Source organism: Capricornis sumatraensis, chromosome 21 (assembly GCF_032405125.1).
Source record: "Capricornis sumatraensis isolate serow.1 chromosome 21, serow.2, whole genome shotgun sequence".
NCBI lineage: Eukaryota > Metazoa > Chordata > Mammalia > Artiodactyla > Bovidae > Capricornis > Capricornis sumatraensis.
The window spans coordinates 39638804-39665113 of record NC_091089.1 but is presented as its reverse complement, the minus strand read 5'-3'; the positions used below and the strand labels follow the sequence as shown (position 1 = coordinate 39665113).

The window sequence follows — 26310 nt, the reverse complement described above, 5'->3', positions numbered from 1 at the left end:
TGTGTATGAAGTATATTTTTACTGAAAAACAGGACATTTAAGAATTTCTCAGGAAGGTTTTACTTCTAGTCAAACTAGGGTTTTTCTTCTAGTCTCTAATTCCAAGAGGTGTTTGTGTGTTTTAAAGGAAGAGAATGTCTGTGGTGCATGAGCTATCACCAGGATGGCTGCTGGATCACCTCGCTTTCATTAACAAGATAAGCTATGAACTTCGCCAGAATGGTGAGCCTTGTTGTAGTAAAAGCCAGCCTACTTCTTCTGTTCACCTTGATTCTCTGCACATGGATTCTGTGTCCTCTTTTGGAGCCTCTGCTACATTTGTTCCTTCCACCAGTACGACAGAGAATGATGATAGAGGAAACTGTGAAATGTTCATACAGAAATATGTGTTTCGATCTGAACTGTTTGATGTCAGCAAACCTTATATAACTTCCGCTATTCACAAAGAGTGCCAAGAAAGGAAAGAAAAGGAAGATCTAGTAAATGATGTTAAGAAAGAAGTCTCCATTTCTGTTAATGGCAAGGTAATAACTCTTAAGAAATTTTTATTTTTCTACAGAGAACACAAATGTATCATTCCAGTGTCTCAAATATCTTGTGATTTACTAATTCTAAAGAATAGTCAATAAATCATAGTGGTACTTTAGCATATCCAGAGTAATTTCAATTTTTTGCTAACATTCTACCATTTTTAGAAAACCAAATTTGCATATCTCAAAAGTAAGCAAAGTTGTTCAAAAGTGAATGTTCTGTAAATTAACAAACAAAGCTACACAATAAAAAACCCTGTCTGCTTAGGTTTCTGTATTAATTACATGTTTTTACATGTATTTTTGCTCAAAAACATGTTTTGTCCTCTATAAAATTCTAAAGCAGTGTATAGATTTGCGGGGAATTTTAGAGATTTTTCCTTTGGGGATAAACTTGTATAATAAATGTTTGGAAGAAGGATAATGTTTTTGAAAGATTTCTAGTAATAAAACTAGAAAGTTACTATGGAAAATTATATATTCTTAAAGTATATATATATTTGTATACACATTGGTGTTATCAGAAGTTTTGAGAATGCCATTGGGGTTAAATTAATTATGCTTTAATACTTTTTATGTACTTGAAGAATTCAGAGATGATTATACCAAGTCCATTTCAGATAGATTATATTAACATTTTTTTTGTTGTTGTTGTTAGAGATAGGAGTTACATTCATTATTCAACCAATAAATGTTTCTGTGTGCTGTTGCAAACAGAGTGAGGAAACAGGAAAAATATAATCTGCTTTTTGGATCTTATAGTTGAGTGAGGAAGGAAGATACCAAATAATAAAACATGTTGAGACATATAATAAGGAAAGTAATAGAGATTCCATTTATTTATTCAGCCAACAAACTTTTGTTGTTAGCCTGTTAGGAGTTATCAACCATGTAGGCACTGAGATTTCAGCAACAAGTAGAAAGTCCCTACTGTGTATTGTATTCACATGTTCTTTGGAGTTACATGTAGAACAGATATATCTTATTTGTACCCAATCTTCAGATTATGCATAAAGATCTATTAAAAGTACATTGCAGATTTTTTTTTTTTTTGGTGTAGAAATTAAGCTGCAGTCCATGGGTTCGTGAAGAGTCTGACACAACTGAGCGACTTCACTTTTGCTTTTCACTTTCATGCATTGGAGAAGGAAATGGCAACCCACTCCAGTGTTCTTGCCTGGAGAATCCCAGGGACAGGGGAGCCTGGTGGGCTGCCATCTGTGGGGTCGCACAGAGTCACACATAACTGAAACGACTTAGCAGCAGCAGCAGCAGCAGCAGCAGCAGAAATAAAGAAAGTTCAGAATAATTACCCCATAAACCAACTGATAGATTACACTGGTGACTCTTTATTACAGTATCTGTTTCCTTGTGTCCATGGATGTCACTGCTACATTTTATTATATCGTTCTAGTTCTTTCTAATAGCAGATGAGGCCTAGGTGGCCTTTTATCACCCATTAAGTTTGTAGTAATAGTAATAATAATTATTATTATTTGAGAAAGCTTACCTCCCTAGTCCATACTCTTTGCACTTATTTCAATTTCAGTAGTTAATTATTACCTCTTAAAGAATGAGATAGACAATATGGAAAATGTGATAAATAAAAAAGAAATATTAATGTATTTCAAAGTATCAATATTGTGATAGATGGCCACAAAATTTCTTCCCTGTAATTTACTCTTTAGAAGCGTAAGAGATGTGTTGCTTTCAATCAAGGTGAACTGGATGCTATGGAATACCACAGAAAGGTATGGTGTAAAATGTTCATTGATGACATTGGAAGGTTAATGTGAACTAGTATAAGTAAATGGACAATGTTAATAAGGGTGGTCTTAAAAATCAGGCAGTCATTTTGATCAAGGTTAGAATTTAACAGTGGAGTGGTTTATTGTTACTTCTATAGTAATTAACAATTTAAATCAATTTTTATTAGAACTCCATATACTTAACACATTTAACATAAATAAATGTATGCTATATTGGTAAAGTCTAGAAATTTTTTGAGTTATAAAAGTCTACTGTCAGTAGGTAAAAGCTAGCATAAACTTATGCTACATTGCTTAAGCATATATTTCACATAAGTAAACTTATGCTGTATGAGTGTGGTGATACCTTATTGAGGTTTTTAGCTTGCATTTCCCTAGTGACTAATAATGTTGAGAGTCTTTTCATTGCTGTACATCCATATACATTTTTTGTTAAAGTTGTTTAGGATTAATGTTGATTCATCCTTGAATATTTGATGTAATTCTCCAGTGAGATTATCTAGCCCTGGAGTTTTCTTTCGGGGAAGGTTTTTTAGTAACAATATCAGGTTCTTTAATAGAGCACAGGGATTTTCAGATTTTCTGATTTGCTTATGTCAATTTTGGCAAGTTGTATTTTCCAAGAAACTTGTCCATTTCATCCAAGTTGTCAAGTTTATTGGTATGACATTGTTCATAGTATTCTTTTTCCATGCTTTTAATGTTTATAGGATTTGTGATAATAAGTGATCACCCTTTTCATTGCTATGTTGGTGATTTGTATTCTTTCTTTTCTAGCTTGGGGCTTGTTTTTTGGTTGTACTTTTCAAAGAACCAGTCTTTAAAAAAATTTTTTTGGTAGCTTTTTTTCTTTTTTTGTGGCTATATATATATATATATATACATAACATAAAATTTACCACTTTAACCATTTTTAGGTGTACAAGTTAGTGGCACTGAGTACATTCACATTGTTTTCTAATCATCACCATTATTTATATCTAGAATGATTTTGCCATCCCAACTGAAATTCTACCCATTAAACTGTAACTCCTCACTTCCTCTTCCCCCTATGTGCAACATTTTAATTATCTGTTCTTCTGTTCATCCACATTTGGGATGTTTCTACCTTTTGGCTGTAGTGAATAGTGCTGCTATAAACATGAGTGTGTGCACATAACATGTATATATAAACATGTGTAAACACATACATGTTTATACACTCACACATAAACAGGAGTGTCCCTACTTTCAGTTTTTTTTTTTGGATATACCCAGAAGTGGCCTTACTGGATCATATGATAATTCTGTTTCTATTTTTCCAAGGAACTGCCTTAGTGTGTTCCACAGTGGTGGTGCCACTCTGCCTTCCCACCAGCAGTGCATAAGCATTTCCAGTTTCTCCATATCCATGTCAGCACTTATTTTCTGTTTTTTTTTTCAGTTGCTATCCTAATGGGTAAGAGTGGTGTCTCATTGTGGTTTTGATTTACATTTTGCTGATCTTTGGTGTTGAGCATATTTGTATGTGCTGTTGGCCATTTGTATGTCTTCTTTGGAGAAATGTCTGCTCATGTCCTTTGCTCATTTTAAAATTGGGTTTTTGTTGTTGTTTTTGGAGTTCTTCTATATTCTGAATATTAATCCTTTATCAGACACATAAAGTGATGTGAAGTATATTCAAAGAACCGGCTTTTAACTTAGTTAACTATTTTCCTTACTGTCTGTTTTCTATTCTGCTGATATTTGTTCTCTATTATTTTCTTCGTTTTGGTTTACTTTGCTCTTTTTCTGTTAATAACTTCTTAAAATAGAGCCTTTTGTCAGTGAGTTTAGATCATTTTTCTTTCCTAATATAAGCATGTAAAGCTGTAAGTTTCCCTTGAATTGCTGCTTTAGTTGCATTCCATGTATTTGGATATGTTGTATTTTCACTTTCATTCACTTCAAAATATTTTCTAATTTCCCTTGTGATTTTATCTTTGACCTATATGAATTATTTAGAAGTCTGCTATTTCATTTTCAGATATTTGATGTTTATCTTAATATCTTCTTGTTATTGATTTCTAGCTTAAATCCATTGGAGTAAAAGAATATACTCTGATGTCAGTCCTTTTAAATTTATTGAGTTTTATTTTACAGTCTAGCATGTGAATTATCTTTGTGACTATTGTATGCTATTTTTAATGTATTTTTCAATATGTATTCTTTAGTTGTTGAATACAGTGTTCTATGAATGTCAGTTAGGGTAAGTGGATTGATAGTATTGTTCAGAACTTCTGTCTTTAGAGATTTTTTGTTTATTGGTCTATCACTTGTTGGGTAGATTTTGCTTGGGTGAGTTTAGAATGAGGATTTTAGTCTAAGGCTGATGATTATTCTCTTTTACTGACACAAAATCTGTTAGGCACCCAATACCCCTGTTAAGAACAATGATGAACTGTCTGAGATTTTACTTTATTTGGAAGCTAACAAGTTAGCAAGTTTAGGTCCAAGATTTTATTAAAACAGATTTAGATCAAAGTATTAAAGTAATGAGTTTATTAAATTAAGAAGTCACATGTATATACTGATCACTGCTCAGCTGGAGACTTGACTTTCTGCAACTCTCAAGAGCTCTCTGTCTGTGCAGCTCTCTGCTCTGGGGTCCTCCCTACAAACGCTCGCCGCCTTGGCCTTTCCAGACTCCCAGCTCTGGTTCCTTGGCTCCGAGAGACTGCTGGTCTCTGAACGGGTCTCCTCCTTGTCCTGCTATATGAAAACTTTCTCAAGGCAGTAAGCTGGAGCAATTGGGTTCTTTTTTTATTTAGGGAGTACTATTCTGGGGCTTTCCAGGTGGCGCAATGGTAAAGAATCTGCCTGCCAAGGCAGGAGATGCAGGAGATGCAAGAGATGCAGGTTCAATCCCTGGGTTGGGGAGATCCCCTGGAGGAGGACATGGCTGGAGAATGTCAGCCATGGAGAATTTTTGCCTGGAGAATCCCATGGGCAGAGGAGGAGCCTGGTGGACTACAGTCCCTGGGGCCGCAAAGAGCTGGACATGACTGAGTACATGTGTAATTGTATTAATAATAATATTCTGCAGTGCTTGACATCCACCCAAGGTCTGAAAGCCTTTTTTCTGAAAATAATTTTTTAAAAGTAATTTCAGATGAAAAGTACTCCATCTTATCCAGAAGCAGTACTAGCGTTAAATTTTATAATTATTTTGGTTCTGTTATTGCAAAACTTTTTTAATATATTCATTTTATAGAGTTGACTTTTTCTTCTTTAACAATTCAAGCTATATTTTTATGAAATCAAAGATATGTTTATTTTAAAATTAAATTACTAGAAAAATTAAGATTAAATGTGATTAAAACTTAATTCTTTTTATAGATTAGAATTTTCACTTCTAGAAACATTATCAAATTCATCTTATAAATTTTTAAGGATTTTTAAAAATATATATTGCTTGGTTATTTAGTTTTCAGTGAGTTTATGAGATTTGTATTATTCCACAGTTAGGAAATAGCCGTTCAAAGGTATAGTCACACTTTCTTTTTCTTGTAGTATAAAATTATTTTATTGTAAGCATTAAGAATATTGGTTTTATTCCAGAAGTTGAAATATTCAAAGCATAGTAGGAAGCTTTATTATTTAGAAAATTGTTTTAATGTCAGTGATGTTTTAATATACTTAAAAAATTCTCTTACAGATCAGGGGGCTTATTTTGGATGGATCTTCACAGTTAATCCAAGAAGGTCTCACAAGTGGCTTTCTTCATTCATGTTCTGAAAAATGGAACAAGTGCAGTGAGCCCATTACTTTACCACATGATACCTGTAATTTGTCAGAATTATGTGAAATGGCAAAGCATTTGCCTTCTCTGAATGAAATGGAACTTCAGACGTTACAGTTGATGGAAGATGATGCCTATGTTACAGAGCAGGATTTATTTTCACGGATTGTTGAGAATACCTCTAGCTTTACAAAAATGATTACTTTAATGGGACAGAAATACCTGCTGCCACCAAAAAGCAGTTTTCTTTTGTCTGACATTTCTTGTATGCACCTACTTCTGAACTGTAAGTAGTTATTATGTTTATTATTAGATAATTTTACTGTGGCCTCAAAAGTCAATAGCAAGTCTGAATGTTGAATGAACATCAGCATTTTGTGATAGGGAGAATAATTTTTTCTATATTTTCTTTTTTAATTTAAAACTTTAAATTCAGTTTTAAAGTGCTGACTTACGCTTTAAAAATTAAAAAAATAAATATTATTACAAACAAAGTATCAAAAACTTAACTAGTCCCCAAGAGAATAAATATAGTTACTGCTCTATACTTAGGAATTCAGGGTATAATTGTGTTTGACAAGTAATTTTAACTTTTATGCATAGCAAAGTAGAAATGCTTCAGATATGAATGTTAATTCCCAAACTATACATAGCCTTTTAGATTACATTTTAAGCTATTTTCAAGTTTATTATCTAAAGTTTCTCAAAAGTATTTTCCTGTATAAAGTTGAAAATTTAGATATTGATGTTCAGAGTTATCTACATGTAAATTTGAATTTAGATTTCTGAAGCTTAACTATGAGTCTTTAGACACCCCACAAAACTGAGCCTCAGTTTCCTAATCTATAAAATGGATATGATGATACCTACTTCTGAGGGTAATTTTGAGGATTAGTTGAGATAATTTGCGTCACAAGCTTAGCTCAGTGATATGTTATGTTTCCAATAAATTATAATTATCATAATATTCTAAGGGATAAAATAAGAGGTATATTGATTAAGTTGAATTTAATCTGTTATGTACTGTTATTTGTACATTTTGTAGCAAAATTTTAAGTTATTAAAGTAACATAGCTTATTAATGAAAAGCTTCTTTTAATTACTTTCAAGCCATTTTAAACATGAGTGGTTATTCATGTCACAGTGTCATGAATTCTTCAGGGTAAATGACAAGATAACAAAATAACGAGAAAATCACGCAATATTTGAACATTTTTTCCCCCATTCTTTCTCATCTTTGTTACTCTAATTGTTTAACAACCATTACATCCTTATTTTAATTTGCATTCTTTTGATTACTTATGAGATTGTCCATTTACAAAAATATACCTTTGTGTATAAAAGGGAAAGGGACAGCTTTTCCTTATAGTAAAATCCCAATTAATAAATGTAGATGGAATGATGTAACTAGGTAATTTCCGTTTGACACATAGCATAGTACTTGGTGTCAAAATAATGGGTGAAAAGATGAGATGCAGGATATTTGCAGAGTCTTAAAGTATGTCCCTACCAGATAGTTAATAATTATTGAGGTAGAACTGGAGAAACCTGGCTGACAGCCCTTTAACCAAACAAATGACTCAAGGTGGTATCACTAATCATGAGACATTCTGACACCCTGTGCTTCCTGCTGATGACCAGCCAGTAGTGGTCTTCAAAAGTATCAAGGTCAAAAAAGATCAAAACAGGAACTTTTCCACATTGGAAGAAATTTATGAGACATAGCGATTAAATGTGATTTTGCTGGGGATCCTGGACAAGGGAAAAGGATCCTAATAGACAATTGGGGACATTTTATCAATATTAAGGTCAGTATGTCAGTTAAAAAATTGAAGTTTTATTTCACGTAAAAAGTGAAAAAAAAAAAAAGGCAAAAATCCTCACATCCATCCTGTGTTTGAAAGGACTATTTTAATATGGCTGCCAAGACTTACATAGGGCATTTACAAATCATCGATGTCTAGCTAGGGGCTTCCCAGGTGGCACTAGTGGTAAAGAACCCACCTGTAAATACAAGAGACAGAAGAGATGTGGGTTCAATCCCTGCGATGGGAAGATCCCCTGGAGGAGGACATGGCAGCCCATTTCAATATTCTTGCCTGGAGAATCCTATGGACAGAGGAGCCTGGCAGACTACAGTCCATAAAGTCATAGAATTACTGAAGTGACAGCACAATGTCTAGCTAAGGGAGCTGTAGTTATTTTTAGAAAGGGTGCGACAGGTGCAATTACTTTGAAATCCCAGAGGTACTAAATTATAAGGGGAATCTCAGTTTTTTTGGATGAGTTATTCTTTTTGAATAAATGCCACAAATCCTTTTTTTAACCAGCATATTTAAATATATTTGCCAGCATATTTATGTCCATAGTGAATGCACTTCATTGTTGAAGAACATGTTTAGTTTTTAAAGTGATACAAGTAGAAGGTATTTTCTGAAATCCTTTCTTTGTTTTCAGGTAAGAAAACATATGATGTGATTGTGATAGATCCACCATGGCAGAACAAATCGGTTAAAAGAAGTAACAGGTAAGTGTATCTGTTACATATACTTTCTGAAAGCTATTGTTGTTTGTACTATATAGTTACATAAACTGAAAGTATTACTTTATGGTACAAAGTGTCTGAAAAACTAAAACACTTTAGTTTTAAAATTTTAATTCCATTAAGTGGGTAGGTGAAGTAGGTAATTCTCTTAAACTAGAACTATATATAGGTATAAGAATGTTAAAAATAATATATTTATTAAAGATGAAGTTTGCTGACTGAATTAGTTCAGAAATGTTTCTGTAACACCAAAAGACAACATTTTTGCCGTCTTTGGGGCTTCCCTGGTGGCTCATGTGGTAAAGCATCTGCCTGCAATGCGGGAGACTTGGGTTCAATCCCTAGGTCGGGAAGATCCCGTGGAGAAGGAAATGGCAACCCACTCCAGTACTCTTGCTTGGAAAATTCCATGGATGGAGGAGCCTGGTAGGCTACAGTCCATGGGGTTGCAAACAGTTGGTTGCATGACTGAGCAACTTCACCTTTCACTTTGCCTTCTTTGATATCAAATTCTAAAGTTTTGAAATACGTGCCAAAATATAGTATTCCTTAGTAATCTGCTATGAATGAAATTGTCTAATTCATTCTGAAATCTGTTTTAATTTATGCCACTGTTCAGTTTATATAACCTTTTAGAGTCATAAGTTCAGTTAGTAAATAAGACAAAGTTAAATAGCTTTTCAAAAAACTAAAATTTTCCCTCTAGTTATGGTGAATATCTTCAGTTATATTTCATCTCACTTTTCAGTCTTCTAGACTGAACAATTTCTGTTACCTTGACTTAAACTTCATATGAAATTTCTTCTCCACAGTTATCTTCAGTTTCCTTATGTATTTTGTTTATGAACTGTACCAGTAATTGGATTTTTTCCTGTTAAAAGTTTCAAGGATCATACAAAGAATTCATCTATCTATTCTCTATATGTGTGTATTTGTGTGTGTGTGTAGATATCTGTATATATATACATAATTATTTTCTGAACAGTTTGAGAATAAGTTATTTAGGAGAAAGAGTAAGTTACTCTGAAATATTTATTCTGTATTTCTTGAAAGCAAAGATATTTTCTTATATAATCATAGCACAGTAATAAAAATAGGTAATTAATTTTCCTTTTCAATTTTCTAGTTTTCTTTTATTAATAAGAATCATACAGGGAGATACTGTGATATATGCATTGTTCCCAGTTTTACCATCTATGATAGGCAAAATAGTGTTCTTTCCTTCCCTACCTCCACCCCTGTTCCACACTCCTTTCCATGTCCTTATCTTAATCCCTGGAATTTATGAGTATGTTAGGATACATGGTAAAGAGAAATTAAAATTCCAAATGGAATTAAGGCTGCCAAGGAAAGGAGATTACTGTGCATTACATAGATAGGCCAGTCCATAGCATATCATAGCTAGCGGCTGTGAGGAGATCCCCCATGTCCAAGGTCAGGAGCGGCCCCTGCGCTTTGCTGGACTGGCCGTGAAGAGATACCCCATGTCCAAGGTCAGAGAAACCCCAGTAAGATGGTAGGTGCTGGAATGGCTGTGAGGAGATACCCCACGTCCAAGGGCAAAGGAGAAGTCCCAGCAAGATGGTAGGAGGGGTGAATTCGTGTTTAGAATCAAACCCCATTCTCGCCAGAGATGCTTAGAGAGCGTAAACAAACCTTGTGTGCACCAGGACACAGGGACCCCACAGAGACTGAGACAGAACTGTGTTTGAGCATCTCCTGTGGAGGTGCGGGTCAACAGTGGCCTGCCACATAGACAGGGGCTCTGGGTGCAGCAGACCTGGGTATGGCATAAGCCCTCTTGGAGGTCGCCATTATCACCACCACAGAGCCGCCAGAACTTACACAGGACTGAGGAAACAGACTCTTGGAGGGCACAAACAGAACCTTGTGCACCAGGACCCAGGAGAAAGGAGCAGACTGACCCAGACTTGCCCATGAATGTCCAGGAGTCTCTGGTGGAGGCTTGGGTCGGTGATGGCCTGCTGCAGGGTTGGGGGCACTGAGTGTAGCAGTACATGCATGGGATCTTTTGAACAAGGTCACAATTATCTTTATTACCTCCACCATAGTTTGGCCCCAGGTAAATAACAGGGCTATCTCCTCTCAGTGGCTCACCGCTCCAGTGCTGCACATTCAGGTATGACCTAAATCAAATCCCTTATGATTATACAGTGAAAGTGAGAAATAGATTTAAGGGACTAGATCTGATAAACAGAGTGCCTGATGAACTATGGATGGAGGTTCGTGACATTGTACAGGAGAAAGGGATCAAGACCTCCACAAAGAAAAAGAAATGCAACAAAGCAAAATGGCTGTCTGAGGAGGCCTTACAAGTAGCTGTGAAAGAAGAGACATGAATGGCAAAGGAGAAAAGGAAAGATATACTCATTTAAATACAGAGTTCCAAAGAATAGCAAAAAGAGATAAGAAAGCCTTCTCAGTGATCAGTGCAAAGAAATAGAGTAAAATAATAGAATGGGAAAGATTAGAGATCTTGTCAAGAAAATTAGAGATACCAAGGGAACACGTCATACAAAGATGGGCTCGATAAAGGACAGAAGTGGTATGGACCTAACAGAAGCAGAAGATATTAAGAAGAGGTGGCAAGAATACACAGAAGAACTGTACAAAAAAGATCTTCACAATGCAGATAATCATGATGGTATGATCACTAATCTAGAGCCAGACATCTTGGAATGTGAAGTCAAGTGGGCCTTAGAAAGCATCACTACGAACAAAGCTAGTGGAGGTGATGGAATTCCAGTTGAGCTATTTCAAATCCTGAAAGATGATGCTGTGAAAGTGCTGCACTCCATATGCCAGCACATTTGGAAAACTCAGCAGTGGCCACAGGACTGGAAAAGGTCAGTTTTCATTCGAATCCCAAAGAAAGGCAATGCCAAAGAAGACTCAAACTACCGCACAATTGCACTCATCTCACATGCTAGTAAAGTAATGCTCAAAATTCTCCAAGCCAGGCTTCAGCAATACAAGAACCATGAACTCCCTGACGTTCAAGCTGGATTTAGAAAAGGCAGAGGAACCAGAGATCAAATTGCCAACATCCGCTGGATCATCGAAAGAGCAAGAGAGTTCCAGAGAAACATCTATTTCTGCTTTATTGACTATGCCAAAGCCTTTGATTGTGTGGATCACAATAAACTGTGGAAAATTCTGAAAGAGATGGGAATACCAGCCCACCTTACCTGCCTCTTGAGAAATCTGTATGCAGGTCAGGAAGCAACAGGTAGAACTGGACATGGAACAACAGACTGGTTCCAAATAGGAAAAGGAGTATGTCAAGGCTGTGTCTTGTCACCCTGCTTATTTAACTTACATGCAGAGTACATCATGAGAAATGCTGGGCTGGAAGAAACACAAGCTGGAATCAAGATTGCCCGGAGAAATATCAATAACCTCAGATATGCAGATGACATCACCCTTATGGCAGAAAGTGAAGAGGAGCTAAAAAGCCTCTTGATGAAAGTGAAAGAGGAGAGTGAAAAAGTTGGCTTAAAGCTCAACATTCAGAAACTGAAGATCATGGCATCCGGTCCCATCACTTCATGGGAAATAGATGGGGAAACAGTGGAAACAGTGTCAGACTTTATTTTTGGGGGCTCCAAAATCACTGCAGATGGTGACTGCAGCCATGAAATTCAAAGACGCTTACTCCTTGGAAGAAAAGTTATGACTAACCTAGATAGTATATTCAAAAGCAGAGACATTACTTTGCCGACTCAGGTCCGTCTAGTCAAGGCTATGGTTTTTCCAGTGGTCATGTATGGATGTGAGAGTTGGACTGTGAAGAAGGCTGAGCATCGACGAATTGATGGTTTTGAACTGTGGTGTTGGAGAAGATTCTTGAGAGTCCCTTGGACTGCAAGGAGATCCAACCAGTCCATTCTGAAGGAGATCAACCCTGGGATTTCTTTGGAAGGAATGATGCTAAAGCTGAAACTCCAGTACTTTGGCCACCTCATGCAAAGAGTTGACTCATTGGAAAGACTGATGCTGGGAGGGATTGGGGGCAGGAGGAGAAGGGGACGACCTAGGATGAGATGGCTGGATGGCATCATGGACTCGATGGACGTGAGTCTGAGTGAACTCCAGGTGATGGTGATGGACAGGGAGGGCTGGCGTGCCACAATTCCTGGGGTCGCAAAGAGTCGGACACGACTGAGTGACTGAACTGAACTGATGATCACTCACCTAGACCCAGCTATCCTGGAATGTCAAGTCAAGTGGGCCTTATGAAGCATCGCTATGAATAAAGCTACTAGGGGTGATGGAATTCCAGTTGAGCTATTTTAAATCCTAAAAGATGATGCTATGAAAGTGCTACACTCAATATGCCAGCAAATTTGGGAAACTCAGCAGTGGCCACAGGACTCGAAAAGGTCAGTTTTCATTCTAATCCCAAAGAAGGCTCAAACTACCAAACAATTGCACTCATCTCACACGCTGGTAAAGTAATCCTCAAAATTCTCCAAGCCAGGCTTCAACAATACGTGAACCGTGAACTTCCAGATGTTCAAGCTGGTTTTAGAAAAGGCAGAGGAACCAGAGATCAAATTGCCAACATCCACTGGATCATCAAAAAAGCAAGAGAGTTCCAGAAAAACATCTGTTTCTGCTTTATTGACTATGCCAAAGCCCTTGTGTGGATCACAATAAACTAGGGAAAATTCTGAAAGAGATGGGAATACCAGACCACCTGACCTGCCTCTTGAGAAATCTGTATGCAGGTCAGAAGCAACAGTTAGAACTGGACATGGAACAACAGACTGGTTCCAAATAGAGAAAGGAGTATGTCAAGGCTGTATATTGTCACCCTGCTTATTTAACTTACATGCAGAGTACATCATGAGAAATGCTGGGCTGGAAGAAGCACAAGCTGAAATCAAGATTGCTGGGAGAAACATCAGTAACCTCAGATATGCAGATAATACCACCCTTATGGCAGAAAGTGAAGAAGAATTAAAGAGCCTCTTGATGAAAGTGAAAGAGGAGAATGAAAAAGTTGGCTTAAAGCTCAACATTCAGATAACGAAGATCATGGCATCTGGTCCCATCACTTCATGGCAAATAGATGGGGAAACAGTGGAAACAGTGTCAGACTTTATTTTTGGGGGCTCCAAAATCACTGCAGATGTTGATTGCAGCTGTGAAATTAAAAGACGCTTACTCCTTGGAAGGAAAGTTATGACCAACCTAGACAGCATATTCAAAAGCAGAGACATTACTTTGCCAACAAAAGTCCGTCTAGTCAAGACTGTGATTTTTCCAGTGGTCATGTATGGATGTGAGAGTTGGACTGTAAAGAAAGCTGAGCACTGAAGAATTGGTGCTTTTGAACTGTGGTGTCGGAGAAGACTCTTGAGAATCCCTTGGACTGCATGGAGACCCAACCAGTCCATCCTAAAGGAAATCAGTCCTGAATATTCATTGGAAGGACTAATGTTGAAGCTGAAACTCCAATAATTTGGCCACCTGATGCAAAGAGCTGATTCATTTGAAAAGACCCTGATGCTGGGAAAGATTGAAGGCAAGAAGAAAAGGGGATGACAGAGGATGAGATGGTTGGATGGCATCACCGACTCAATGGACATGAGTTTGAGTAAACTCCAGGAGTTCGGGATGGACAGGGAAGCCTGGCGTGTTGCAGTGCATGGGGTCATAAAAAGTCAGACACAATTGAGTGACTGAAGTGAACTGGCATATCTGTAGATAGGAGACCTAACTGAGGGAATTTCTTTTTTCTTTTCTGTTATTTTTCTCTTCTCTTTTCTTTTTCCTTCTTTTCCACCCACCCTCCCCCCAGTCTTTTCTCCTCTTTCTTCCTTTAAAAGTGTATAGTATGTAGAAAAACAATAATGAAAAAGAAAATAAAAAGTAAAATGTATTGTATAAGCATATTTATAGGCTGTTGGTAAGACACCACTAGAGAGGATGAAAATACAGGAGGAGAGTAGTTAGCATTCAGTTCATTTCAGTCGCTCAGTCGTGTCCAACTCTTTGCGACCCCATGAACTGCAGCATGCCAGGCCTCCCTGTCCATCACCATCACCTGGAGTTCACTCAGACTCACGTCCATCGAGTCCGTGATGCCATCCAGCCATCTCATCCTCGGTTGTCCCCTTCTCCTCCTGCCCTCAATCCCTCCCAGCATCAGTCTTTTCCAATGAGTCAACTCTTTGCATGAGGTGGCCAAAGTACTGGAGTTTCAGCTTTAGCATCATTCCTTCCAAAGAACACCCAGAGCTGATCTCCTTTAGAATGGACTGGTTGGATTTCCTTGCAGTCCAAGGGACTCTCAAGAGTCTTCTCCAATACCACAGTTCAAAAGCATCAATTCTTCAGCACTCAGCCTTCTTCACAGTCCAACTCTCACATCCATACATGACTACTGGAAAAACCATAGCTTTGACTAGATGGACCTTTGTTGGCAAAGTAATGTCTCTGCTTTTCAACATGCTATCTAGGTTGATCATAACTTTTCTTCCAAGGAGTAAGCATCTTTTAATTTCATGGCTGCAGTCACCATCTGCAGTGATTTTGGAGCCCCCCAAAATAAAGTCTGACACTGTTTCCACTGTTTCCCCATCTATTTCCCATGAAGTGATGGGACCGGATGCCATGATCTTCAGTTTCTGAATGTTGAGCTTTAAGCCAACTTTTTCACTCTCCTCTTTCACTTTCATCAAGAGGCTTTTTAGCTCCTCTTCACTTTCTGCCATAAGGGTGATGTCATCTGCATATCTGAGGTTATTGATATTTCTCCGGGCAATCTTGATTCCAACTTGTACTTCTTCCAGCCCAGCATTTCTCATGATGTACTCTGCATGTAAGTTAAATAAGCAGGGTGACAAGATACAGCCTTGACATACTCCTTTTCCTATTTGGAACCAGTCTGTTGTTCCATGTCCAGTTCTAACTGTTGCTTCCTGACCTGCATATAGGTTTCTCAAGAGGCAGGTCAGGTGGGCTGGTATTCCCATCTCTTTCAGAATTTTCCACAGTTTCTTGTGATCCACACAGTCAAAGGCTTTGGCATAGTCAATAAAGCAGAAACAGATGTTTTTCTGGAACTCTCTTGCTCTTTCGATGATCCAGCGGATGTTGGCAATTTGATCTCTGGTTCCTCTGCCTTTTCTAAAACCAGCTTGAATATCAGGAAGTTCACGGTTCTTGTATTGTTGAAGCCTGGCTTCGAGAATTTTGAGGATTACTCTACCAGCGTGTGAGATGAGTGCAATTGTGTGGTAGTTTGAGTCTTCTTTGGCATTGCCTTTCTTTGGGATTCGAATGAAAACTGCCCTTTTCCAGTCCTGTGGCCACTGCTGAGTTTTCCAAATGTGCTGGCATATTGAGTGCAGCACTTTCACAGCATCATCTTTCAGGATTTGAAATAGCTCCACTGGAATTCCATCACCTCCACTAGCTTTGTTCGTAGTGATGCTTTCTAAGGCCCACTTGACTTCACATTCCAGGATGTCTGGCTAGTATCCTGGGTGATGTCAAAGGTGAGTGATCACACCATCGTGATTATCTTGGCCGTGAAGTTCCTTTTTGTACAGTTCTTCTGTGTGTTCTTGCCACCTCTTCTTAATATCTTCTGCTTCTGTTAGGTCCATACCACTTCTGTCCTTTGTTGAGCCCATCTTTGCATGAAATATTTGCATGAAATATTCCCTTGGACTTAGCATTACTGATAGACTAAAAGATTGGAATAAACGAACACAGCTGGAGGGATAAGCTTTAAATACATGAAGCCATGCTGTTTCCTTTCAGAGAAAAATAAGAGAAATAGGTAAGTGAAGGTGTATAATGAGGGTTATTATACACCCCTCATCATATACCTGGCAGAGGGTTAGGTGGTTGAAGGAGTCTGAAGACCTTTATTTTGAGTAATATTTGGCATATTTCATCTGTGAAAAGTATGTTTGGGCAAAGGACTTAAGAAGAGATGAGAGTTTGTAGTAGTTGACCAAGGGTAAGTAAAATAAGTGATGAGTAATTTTGAGAGCCTGAGAACGGATTGCCAGATTTCAGTTTAGCATTTTTCTCCATCTGATTTTTTTCTACATGAATTTGAATAGAATTGTGTTTAAGTTGAATTGAATTTAAGATTGGAGGTTTGCAGGAGCTGTAGAGTGAAGGAGTAAGGGAGTGGTGATCATAGTTAATGCATACAATTGTATTTAGTTAGGGGAAGAATAGTTGAGCGTGCATATTATTTAGATTGTTCTTTGACATCACCCAGGATACTAGCAAGATTTACGTTGGCTAGGCATAAAGATCTTAGAACTTAAGTCTTCATTGAGTATGGAGAGTGAGGATGTAATGGATTCCATATGAAGGCTGGAGGCTAGATAGCATAATTCTCAAAGAGAAGGGGGTTTCACCAAATGGTAGATGACTGACAGCCGGGAACTGGAGAGGAGCCAGGAGAATACTGACCTCTCCTCTCATGGCTGTGTATGTTGGGGTTGGACAAACGACCACATTGGTTTGATGGGGTGTTATGGAACAAGTAGAGTTCTAACAAGAGAAACTAGACTTTGTACTACTGATGGCCAGAAGGTTCAGGGCTGTAGAATTTTTTTGTAATGAAAACATGAGTGTTTCAGAGAGCCCAGTAGAATTGACTGAAGAATGAAAGAAGCAGGATGATAGATTGAGTGTTAGAAATGTGGTGGGATATTGAGACAGTTTCCAGAGTGTTAGTGGAGTCTCTGGGCTTCCCAGATTGTGCTAGTGGTAAAGAACCTGCCTGCCAATGCAGGAGATGCAAGAGTCACAGGTTTGATCCCTGGGTTGAGTTGGGAAGATCGCCTGGAGAAGAGCATGGCAACCCACTCCAGTATTCTTGCCTGGAGAATCCCATGGATGGGGGAGCCTTATGGGCTACAGTCCATGGGGGTCCCAAAAGATTTGGACACAACTTAGCGAATTCACAAGCATGTGTGTAGTGTACAGATCATCGCAAGATGATATTTGCTTAATTTTAAATGGCATAAAAGCATAAAGAAAATATTAGTAAAATTACTGAAATATAGTACATTCAGAAGTGATAAAAAAAAAAATATGGCCTGATCATTTTGAGTTAGTAAAAATGAAAAGTGGTATTTCCAACTTACCTGTAACAACGTGTCCACTGGGTGTCACTGTGGCTTTGTATTTAGTTACACAAATAATTGTAGAAGCTTTGTGTTTGTGGAATCAGTATTATACAGGTCTTCTCCCTGCTTATTTTTCTCTTTTGCAGCGAATTTTGCTAATATTTTTTTTCTGTTTATTTTTAGATATAGTTATTTATCACCATTGCAGATAAAGCAGATACCTGTCCCTAAGCTGGCTGCTCCAAGCTGTCTCGTTGTTACGTGGGTGACAAATAGACAGAAGCACCTGCGTTTTGTCAAGGAAGAGCTTTACCCGTCTTGGTCTGTGGAGGTAGTTGCTGAATGGCACTGGGTAAAAGTAAGTTCCAAAGTTAACGTATCCATTAACTTTATTTGTTCATAAGGTGCAATGTACAAGTCACATAAAGGTAGCGCCTACTTTTTAATGTTTAACATGGCATCACTCTACTTCTTCAACATGGTCTAATTAAAACATTTACTTTGCTGCTAAATACCTTTGTCTTCTTATTCGCAAGGCTTTTTACCTGTTTATTCTGTATCTTTTTTGGAGTAGAACCCCAAACTCCTGGTCTTAGGAAATCACTCAGGTAAATAGCAGGATGACATTTTAAAAAGCTCTGATGGTCTGTAGTTTAAGAGACAATAAGCAAAAATCTTGGGGGATTTGTCCATCACTAAACATAGAAATTGTCTTACTGTTCATCTTCTTCCTCCTCTTTACTCATCCAAAACTTCAGCTGCCCTTTGTGACTTCTTTTTCTTTTTTCTTTTCTTTGTCATTGTTTTCTCCTTATGTTGCTGGGGATGGAAGGGAAAATAGCAAAGAAATCTAATGTGGAAGAGTTGGGAAAATGCTGGAAGCAAGGCCTTTTATACTGTGAATCTTAACTGTGTTCTTCAGTGCTTGTTTTTCAAAGAAATGATTCCAACTCCTTGATGAGTTGAAAGGTCTTTAATATTAATCTTTGCTTGGTTTCAAGAATACCAAAAAATATAGAAAAGTCATGTGTCGTTCAAAGTTCATTGGCTATCCTTTTAAAGGTACACTGTCTACTTAAATGAACTCCACAGAAGCCATCCTAAATTTTAAAAAGACAAACCAGGTTTTATGGACTGAATGTTTAACATTTGTATTCCTGGTCTATTCATTTTAGACACAGGAGAGGTCTATTTTTAATGTGCTTTGTGTGCTTTCTAGTGTAATGGAGTATCTTCTGAAAGCTGTGTACGTTGTTTATTTGCACCTAGTTTATGACACTTGGCAAACAAGTGCTTATAATTGTTTGTTTGCTTTTACAGTTGTACTTTGGGCTTAGCTCTGGTTGATTTGAAATAGGATCGTTACGCGTATATAAAACTCCATTCTACTCTCTCTGTTACAACAGTCCTTTCATAGTCAGAAACTGGGACCAAAGTCAGGAAAAGGTTACCTTCTGAAATTAAAACCAGTAAAATGTTAATACATGAAAACGAAGACTGTTCATTTCTGGTAGTAAGCAGTTCTAAGAGGTGGTATAATAGTTTAAAACAAAAATATGTTTTACTTATTTATGAAATATGTAAAATATGTAAAAATATGAAATACTTCTTAGGTGTTTGCACATATTGTTACATCAGATGGAGTAATCTACATTGAGTATAAAGGACATCCAAAGCATCAGAATTTGCTAGGGTTTATACAGCACTGTGTGGAATAGCTGCTGCTATTCATAGGCCCTAGAGGTGATAAAAGGACTTTACTTGTTTGGTTTTTAGGTACCTTGATATACGCTAAAGGATTCCATAGAGGATAGATATGAATATTGTGATAATGAAAATATCTGCCTCCATGCTTAGTTAACGAATTGAATATTGTTTTAAATAGTGTTTTGAGTTTGATTAGTTAGAGTGAGTCTCTGGGAGTCTGATCAATCACTCCAGGATGAAATGATGAGACTGAATTTCTGGATTTATAATTCTAAGAGGTTAGAACTTGCATTGTCTGTCTCATCAGTTCCCAAGCTACTTTCATTATTAATTTTAGCTCTTGACAGTATTTAATGACACTGTTTCCTATAAATGAAGGAAAATACTTTATTGTAATGTACTTAGTCACATTGCGAGTAATATAGGTAAATGTTATTGGAATGAACAAATGAATAAATGATGGCATGGTTTCTAGTAATATATTTTAATGAAAAACCAAGAGTTTTATGTGCAAGATGATAGAAATTTAAAATAATTTTTTAGTTGTGTAAAGCTGCCCTGCCCACTATGGTGTGGTGTGGTATGTGCCACTAGCTATGTGTAGCTCTTCAGCACTTGAAAGGTGACTGGTCTACACTGAGATGAGGTAATAAATGTCACATGTAAGTCTTTTGAATTTAAAATACTTAATATGAAAGACTGTAACATACCTCAATAATTTTTTGAATTGGCTACATACTAAAATGATAATATTTTAGATATGTTAGATTAAATTAAAAATAATTTAAAATTAAAATATAGTTAAAATGAATTTTGCCTCATTCTTGCTTTTTTTTAAATGTTTGTACTAGAAATTTTAAATTACATGGGTGGCTTCCATCTGTGGCCCACGTTGTATTTTTATTGGATAGCAGTAGCCTTGAGGTTTAATAATTCTTTTTCTTTGGTAGAAACTGTATACTGAAAGGAAAAAAAAAAAACCAATCCTTTCCTGGATATTTACAGGTGTGGGCTGTTTTTGTTTCTATCTCTTTTTTGTCAGATCACCAGTTCCGGAGAGTTTGTGTTCCCATTAGATTCTCCACACAAAAAGCCTTATGAAGGTCTTATACTGGGAAGAGTTCGAGAAGAAGCTGCTTTACTGTTGAGGTAGGAAGGGTGATTTTTCAAAATTGTATAAATGTATTAATTTTCAGGCTTTCAAAAATTAACACAGTAATCATTGGTTTTCCTTAATTTTTACATTTTTGAAAATCTGGAAATGGCCCAGACAAGAAAAGTGTGAATGCTAATGGAACATGAAATTGTATATTATCATTTGCTTTATCTAATGTGTAATAGCTATTATGGTAGAAGAGGAAACTATCTGAAATTTCTTAATACTTAAATTGTTGATTTCCATTATTATTTCTCTTCTTAAATTTATTATAAACGCAGATGCTATGTGAAAGGTGAAAAGAAATCAAGACAACTGTGGCTTAAATGTAATAAATTGTCCTTTAAAATGCAATTACGTTGTTGTTTTGTTTCAGTAGGAATGCAGATGTAAAAGAGCTGCCCATTCCAGACCACAAGTTAATTGTCAGTGTGCCCTGTACGCTCCATTCACATAAGCCACCTCTTGCTGGTATGTTTCTATAAAATAGAATTGTTATGACTTTTATGAAATTGGCAAAAGGATTGAATGTTGCATTTGAATGGTCTAGAGATTTGGAAATTCAGTCCGATATGTGTTATTTTAATTAATTCTAAAATCATATAGAAGAATTTGTAAAATAGAGAATAGATTTTTTTTTTCTTTCTTTTTTTGCTCCAGAAACCTTTTATTGTTGGCATTTGGTCTCTGGCTTTGGGGAAAGGGCTCCAGGTGGTTAACCAGGGAGGGGCTCGGCCAGAGGCCCTCACATCAGATTGGGGAGCCTGGCCTTCAAGGGGAGCTGGGGTTGCTGGCCTCTTGTGCTGTGGGAGCGTCAGTCTTTCCAGGAGGTACCAACCTGGCTGGCCTGCAGAGGTTGGTCAGGTGGTCACCACATCCAGGAGGTGGCGCTTCAGGAAGGCACAGAGATGGGGGATCTATGTGGGCAGAACCCAGGGCGTGCAGATCCAGAGCGGACTGGTTCAAGCCCTTCTCCAGGCTCGTGGTGGCATCCAGTGCTTTGTCCCACTTGTCTGGGGGCAGCTCGGGCATGTCAGGGAAGAGGAGGATGCTGCCACTGCCACTGAGCTGGCTCTGCATCTTCAGAGGCTGCCGGGCCAGCGCATGGGAGGAGCAGGGTCAGGAGCCCTCCAGGGGCACATCGCGGCCTCGAATCAAAGCCCACAGAGAGGTGGGTGTCGGAGACCCGCCCAGCAGTGGCTGACTACCTCCTCCGCTAGGTGGAATAATTATTATGGGTCTGGGAGCGCATCATCGTGGTCGGCAGTAAGGGTCTCACTGCAAAAATGGTGTTGAATAGTCTTGGAGGTTGTGACCTGAAAGAAGTCTAGAGGGTGGCTGGAAAAAGGGTCCGTTAGGTCCAAACTCTGTTGAAGCGGAGATGGAGCTGTGTGAACACCCTGTAGACTCGTCTTACCTTACCTCAGTCTTTCCTCTCCCACCGTGTTTTAGGGTCCCCTGACTAATGGGGCTCTTATCCCATCACTGGCGCAACCAAGTGAAGACTGGTGGTACTTCTGAGGACTGTAGTTTCGGGAGCTTTATTGCATTGTCAGGGCTCCACCCCTTGCTTGTTCTAAAGCCTAGAGCTTAGAAAGCAGTCAGAGAGATGCTTACAATTCCCTGATATATGGTAGACAGTCTCAGTTTTATGTTGAGCAGTGTTGCTTTTCTGAACCATTGGAAAGGTTGTATCCTGCAGTTCTTACTAGTCTTAATGCTTTAGTATGATGTTCATCATTTAATGAAACTAAACAGCAAGGAATAGTGGAAAGTTTGGCTTTTCAGCTTGACCCAAAGGACCTTGAATCCTGGCTCTGCTACTTGAGCGAGTTACTCATAATTTTCCACCTTGGAGTCGTCGTTTGAAGAGGGAATAATGATATTTAGTCTTTCAGAGTTGTGAGGATTGATTACATTTGAGAGTCTGTCACATATAGTAGAAGATCAGTAAATGCTGTTTTTCAACTGAAAGAATAAAAAAATAGGAAGGAATATAAGTCCTTGAGAAATACTGAATTTAACATTCAAAGTTCATGAGCTAAGATACATAGGAAGGTGAATTGACATTCCCAAAAGGATGTTTATTGGTAGCACTCCAGATTTTTCGTATCTTAGATTTCCTATGCAGAAGTCTTTAGTGTTAATTCATTTGAGAAATATTCAGATGTCTACCTGTTGATCCATTTTTTGACCTAGAGGCATTCTCAGTGAGTAATTGCCTTTAAAGTTTGGACTGTGATAGAGTCTTTAATGCAAGTAAACATTTGACTTAAATGGAAAATCTGTACTGTTCTTTGAGAAAAAAATTATGTTTGCTACCAGTGATACTCAGTGGAGGAAATCTAAGTTGTATTCTTCTCATTTGAATTTTCTTTATCATTTGGTGAGTATCAAAGTTTAATAAAGGGTTTGTCTTTAGGGCTTATTTTTTTTACTTTTAAAAATCCAAAAGCCAGACCCAAGAAACCTTTCACTCCCAAATGATAGTTAAACTATTTCTCAATTAATTTTACATAAATTATGTTTAAAGATGAGTCTTAAGATACAAGGTTTTATAAAATAGTGATTAAAATTAATGTTTTATTAGTATTAATAAAAATTAGCACTATATTTATATTTATGAAGTACAGTTCTTCTGTATTCCCAGTAGAGAGCAGCACAAACACATTTTTAGGATTGAGAATATTTAAAAAGAAAAGTTAGATTTTGGGGGGAAAATTTTTGCATGATTCAATATATGTAATCCTTATGTTTTGGTTAAGTACTGGTAGACAAGAAGTATTTATAATCCTTTATTTTTGAGTTCATGTTTCTGCATAGCAAGTATCTGTGTTTTGGATGTAGAGCTACATAAAGCCATCAGAAAGCAACTTTCAGATTTCTGCCTGTATTTTACTCTGAAATTATAACCCTAGGATTTGGTGTAATACATGCTGTCTATGTAATGCTTAGAACTTTTACATGTAAATGTTCTTAAGGTGCTTTTTGCACATTCACAGAATGAAATGTTCTCTCCTTAGCTTCTAAAAACACCAAGGTATTTTTTTTTTTAAACAAGTTTTAGTTTTTTTTCTACTGAAAAATGTAAAAAACACCAAATTGGCAGCATATTCCATTTCAAAATGATACATTTACTCTTTTTAAGTTTTGAAATTTCTTCCTGTAGATTGAAACATAAGCCAACAATAGCTATGGCTTTCCAGCCTAATGTAAATTTATAATCTTTTAAGTTTAAAGATTTAAGATAGAAATATAATGAAATAAAAGTATTTGAATCAAAATTTTGTTTTTCATATTGCTCCTTAGAGGAATTTCTGCTTCTTTTCACTGCTTTACTCACTAACAGTTTGTAAGCGATTCTGTGCACTGACATTTGAGTACTTTTCCCCCAGCCGCCTCTTGCTCCTAAGCAGAAGGGGAATGAACTAGCTATATATAAATTATTTCCTCTCGATTGGTTAGAAGTATGTTTTACTAATGCCAGATGTTCTGTAGTTAGTTATATATATGTCATATTTAGATTTATACACGTGAATTTACTTTTAAAAATTGAGATATAAATGCCATATAACATATTAGTTTCAGGTGTGTAACATAATGATTCAAGTTATATGTACATTTTCACTGATCACAATAAGTTTACACATAATTACAGTATTTTTTCCTGTGATAAGAACTTTTAAGATCTTGCATTTTCATTTAAATTGATATTTAAAATTAGTAAGAATAAAACATTTCCATTAATTTGCTTCTGTTTCTTTTCCTTTTTTTGAAATTAAACATATGTAGTTAGCATTGTAAAAACTTCATTCCTTGATTTTCTGTGTTTTACAACTAAAAACGAAAAAAGTGATGCCAAAATGTGTTCCATTGATAAAGTGTGAGGTGATAAATGGGTTTAGGTTTTATGTATTTTTTTCACTTCAAATACCTGGCCATCTTTTTCTGTTAGTTTGTGAAGTCTTAGAAAACATGGCAGCCCACTCCAGTGTTCTTGTCTGGAGAATCCCAGGGATGGGGGAGCCTGGTGGGCCACCGTCTATGGGGTTGCACAGAGTCGGACACGACTGAAGCGACTTAGCAGCAGCAACAGCAGAAAACATGGATATCTGTTTCTTTTAAGTCCTGTAGCACTTATAATGGGTGCTCAGAAATAGTAAACATTTTTGATTGGCTGATTCCAGTTTAGATTGCAGTTTAAAATGTCAAAGTAGAGTCATTAACATCTTTGTACTGAAGAACCGAACAAACAAGCAGAAACAAGAAAACAAAACCTTGCTTCAGTATAATGTTAGACCACTTTAAAAGTGAGTTGAGGCTGGTGAGGCATTGAATTCATAGGGCAAAACATGGAAAAGTGATATAAAAGTTTATTGTCCTTTAAGACTCTGGGGAAATGTTTCTTGCTCAAGTTTAGTAGCATTTAGTTATATAGTCATGAAAGGACCGGAAGTCTCATGTCAGCATCTCCTAGAAGCTATCAAAGCCCAGATTTGAGTTTGTTTGAGTTGTAGGCAATGAATACTTTTGATTCTTTGATTTTTGATAGACAGGATCCATGCTTTCAGACAAACAATTATTTTGTTGTGAGAGCAACTAAAGAACATTATGAAATATAAAATTTTTCATATATTACCTCTTAAATCTAACCTCTATGAAGTATTTCTAAGGAACCCTTATCATTTCTAAAGAGAATTTGATGGATTTCTTTGAAGCTCAATCCTATGAAGCCATTAGGAACTATATTTTGCCTGTTCTAATGACTTTTCATACTTGAATTGTTATTTTCATACTAAGTTCCTGTTGAAGAATAAATATATACCAAAAAATATATAGCTAACCAGCAACATGATCAAGGTTAAATTGATTTAAATATTTGTCATTCAAATGAGCATATGCTTAAAAAAGAGCTTCTGTTAGTGTAGATTATAGCTATTTAGCCAATGTATAGATGAGATGCCATTTTCCTAACAAAATACAATGTTCAGTAGTTATGAATATATTGAACAAGAAATATTTAACTGTGGAAATAACACAGTGAAATTTTAGGTAAAGAAGTATCTGTAATTTGGAAGTGAAAGAGTGTTCTCAGTACTGCCAAATTGTAGCTGAGGAGGTAAGAGTTATTTGTTAGGTATATGTTCTGAATATTTATCTGTGTTTCCAACTCTTAACACTAAAGTATGTTTTTGTGGAGACTTACATTGATATTTATCTTAGTTTGTAAAGTGGATTGTCTTTGTATTATTCCTATGTACTTTTGTCCATGCATGGATTACATTTATTAAAAAATAAATTAAGCTAGTACTCGGGAGCTATGTCAGCATTATTGGAAAACTGAAAAGTCACCGATGTGGGTGTTAAAATCTTCATTTCTCCTCTACAAATGAAAAGTGATAAATCAGGACTATTGAAAGTTCTGATGATATTGTTCTCGATCTCAAGGGTGCTTATTTCAAATGACTTTCTAACTACAAATAGTGAAGTCTATGATGAAATCCTTGAAATTAACTTGCTGTTTTTCTTTTTTAAGGAAACATCTCTGCTTTTCTCTTCTTAGCTACTAAAGGATGTTGATTCCTTCCTTAATAATAATTTTTGTGTTTTTTTTTTCTTTTCTCATTTTTGGACAGAGGTTCTAAAAGACTATATCAAGCCAGAGGGAGAATGTTTGGAATTGTTTGCTCGAAATTTACAGCCAGGTTGGACTAG

General features: G+C 36.8%; 1 protein-coding gene across 1 annotated transcript; it reads left to right on the top strand.

The window, feature by feature from the left end:
• Window positions 1-134: 134 nt before the first annotated feature.
• On the top strand, window positions 135-26310 carry METTL4 (methyltransferase 4, N6-adenosine). Its single transcript, XM_068993971.1, has 7 exons — window positions 135-524; window positions 2219-2281; window positions 5976-6345; window positions 8517-8586; window positions 17916-18090; window positions 20482-20588; window positions 26232-26310. Exons 1-7 carry the CDS (start codon window positions 135-137, stop codon window positions 26308-26310), a joined length of 1254 nt encoding a protein of 417 aa, XP_068850072.1.